We start from the raw sequence: 2,426 nt of genomic DNA, 5'->3' as shown, positions 1-2,426 counted from the left end.
GAGAAAAAATTTCTTATAACTATAAAAATTATTCCACAACACCATAAAATATATATATCCTAATGTTATTCTACATACACATAAGATATCTCACCAAAAAAATTGAATAAAAAACATATCATTACAACCTATCAACCATTTGTTAATAAAAAACACTATTTGTTAATAAAAACACTATTACAACATCACTCCTTGTAAAACTAGCCATTCACATTAACCCAAAAATCAATTAAATTTGAACTTGCTCTTTTATATATATATAATTTCAAATACAAAAGAAATGCATACCATCAAATTTGCATAATTTGAAAGTATTGGGTTAATCACCTTCACATATTTCCATTGCGTAATGATGTGTATACCTATTATATGACCTCTAACGTGAATGCCCACTAAGGTCCCAACAAAAGTTAACCATGTGATATAAGAAAATGTTTGCAACAAATAGGAAAAGGTAAGAAAATAACGGGGCTCATCTTAAATCAATATGCAACATAAGAATATACGAGCATTGTTCAGACACAAAAGACCTGAGCTCCAAGCAATGAAAGCCACGAAGGCTGCTGTAACATAAAGATACTCTTAAATGATTGAAGTCTTCTATCGGATACACAAAATGATATTCAAGCAGACACTGATCTTAGATAATGAAACGGTAGATATCGAAGTCACATAAATATATATTAAATAAAACTCCAGAGCTACATTAAAATGACTGTCAACAGAGTTCCCATAACAGAGTCTCTCATATCATATAATACCAAACAGTAACCTTGGCATAAAAACCAAGGCTTATGCTACTAATAACACTATAATAATATGATCCATCCAAGTTCTGTAACAATCCTTTGCATTAGAATGGCTGATTCCTCGTTGAGTGTACCTGCAAGATGATCCCTTTGATCACATAAAGAGCAATAAAGAACTTTGAGAACCCACTATAAGAATCGCAACGAAAGTAGAAATTTTACACCTTACCTCGTTAACATTTGGGAAATGGCACATGGCAACTATCTGCAACTCTCTTAGCATCAGGAGTTTGAATGTATCCTTTGAACTTAGGGTCAGTGGCATACTTGCACATGCATTTAGCCTGAAGTTTCAGCTTATTGCAGCAATCAGCTGTTGGTTTCGGCTTACTAGGACTGAACATTGCAGTAGCGCAAGGACTCAAAGCCATTGGATCGCAAGTAACAGCTGCAGCAGCTTTACCTGCATAGGCCCCCAGCAGAATCAAGTACACTAAAGCAACTGCCATTATCATCTTCAGCCCCATGATGATTGAAAATATCAAAGCAGATTGATATCTAGGCTCTCGGTTATGGTGTTTGAAGAGCCCCAAGTCGTGAATTTATAGAGCCATTAACTCAGCGGGGCAGCCATGAAAATTTTGTCAGTTGCGAAGAATTATTTTAGGGCGCGCCGATTTAGCACGTAAAACAAGGACGCTTCACATGGAAGTGATGATGGAAATCAGCATCCCGAGGTGGGTCTGTCTCGATATGCAATTTAGGGTTGGATTTTGGAATCAAATCCACCCGTAAGTTTTAACGTTTTGAACCTATAACGATGTAAACATTTACAGAACTTTTTAAAGGGTAGGGTAAGCTTGACTTCTCATAATGGATGATAAATCACTTTGCCGTAGTCTAACACTGACTTCTCCAGCTCTGGGGGAGACTCCGAGAATCGAGTCACTGTGCCAAATTTTGCAAAGACGGAAAGAAAACTGTCCTCTGTAGCCCACGATGGCGACAGTGCAGGCGGCGCATATATCTTTTTATTAGATTCACGAAAGCCGGCCCCAACGCAGTAAATTCCATCATTTGGATTCATAAACTTGTCTTGTCCAGTGTGTAAATTCTTCACGGCAATGATTTGAACAACAGCAGTGTTTAAGGTATCTCGCAAGTATTTCGTTGAAAGATGAAATCTAATAAATATAAAAACCCTAAAGAACGTGGAACCAGGATTGCAATCTTCCTTTCATGCCATGGGTAGGGCAGATTAAAGTCTTAATGTAGAAAGCAAATCCGACCGAGGATCAAACCATTGTTTTTTCCCGATTTGTAGATATTGGAATTTGGCTATTGAATGTCATCATAAAATTGATTTGAACGGTTAGAAATTATAGCTTTCGTTTCAGCTTTCCATACATGGATTACCTAGCTGGAATTAATGTTTTTATTAACACAAAACAGTGGAATGAAACAAATACAATATATAGATCACTGGTTGCAATTAGTTGCCAAGCTCCAATTCAAACTTCGGTGAGGCTCCAACCTCCAGAGCACCAACTCTGTCTTGCAATAGTTTTGCACTTAGGAGCACCAACTCCCAAGGATTCCAATCATGTTCAGTTCTGAGGCTCCAACCTCTTCGGCTCCAACCCAAACCTGATATAAATTGTTCTACTATAGTTCTCT

General features: G+C 37.2%; 1 protein-coding gene across 1 annotated transcript; it reads right to left on the bottom strand.

Moving 5' to 3' along the window:
- Positions 1–658: 658 nt before the first annotated feature.
- Positions 659–1,337, bottom strand: LOC149178754 (non-specific lipid-transfer protein 2-like). The gene is made up of 2 exons (XM_089423713.1): positions 979–1,337; positions 659–883 (listed from the first exon to the last, which is right to left on the bottom strand). Exon 1 carries the CDS (start codon positions 1,274–1,276, stop codon positions 983–985), a length of 294 nt encoding a protein of 97 aa, XP_089279839.1. The 5' UTR covers positions 1,277–1,337; the 3' UTR covers positions 659–883; positions 979–982.
- Positions 1,338–2,426: the final 1,089 nt, after the last annotated feature.

Source organism: Pinus tabuliformis, chromosome 4_1, assembly GCF_031772625.1.
Source record: "Pinus tabuliformis cultivar Carrire ecotype Pingquan chromosome 4_1, CPIR1, whole genome shotgun sequence".
NCBI classification, from domain to species: Eukaryota; Viridiplantae; Streptophyta; class Pinopsida; order Pinales; family Pinaceae; genus Pinus; species Pinus tabuliformis.
Note: the sequence above shows the minus strand (reverse complement) of the source record. Positions and strands in the feature narration are given on the sequence as shown.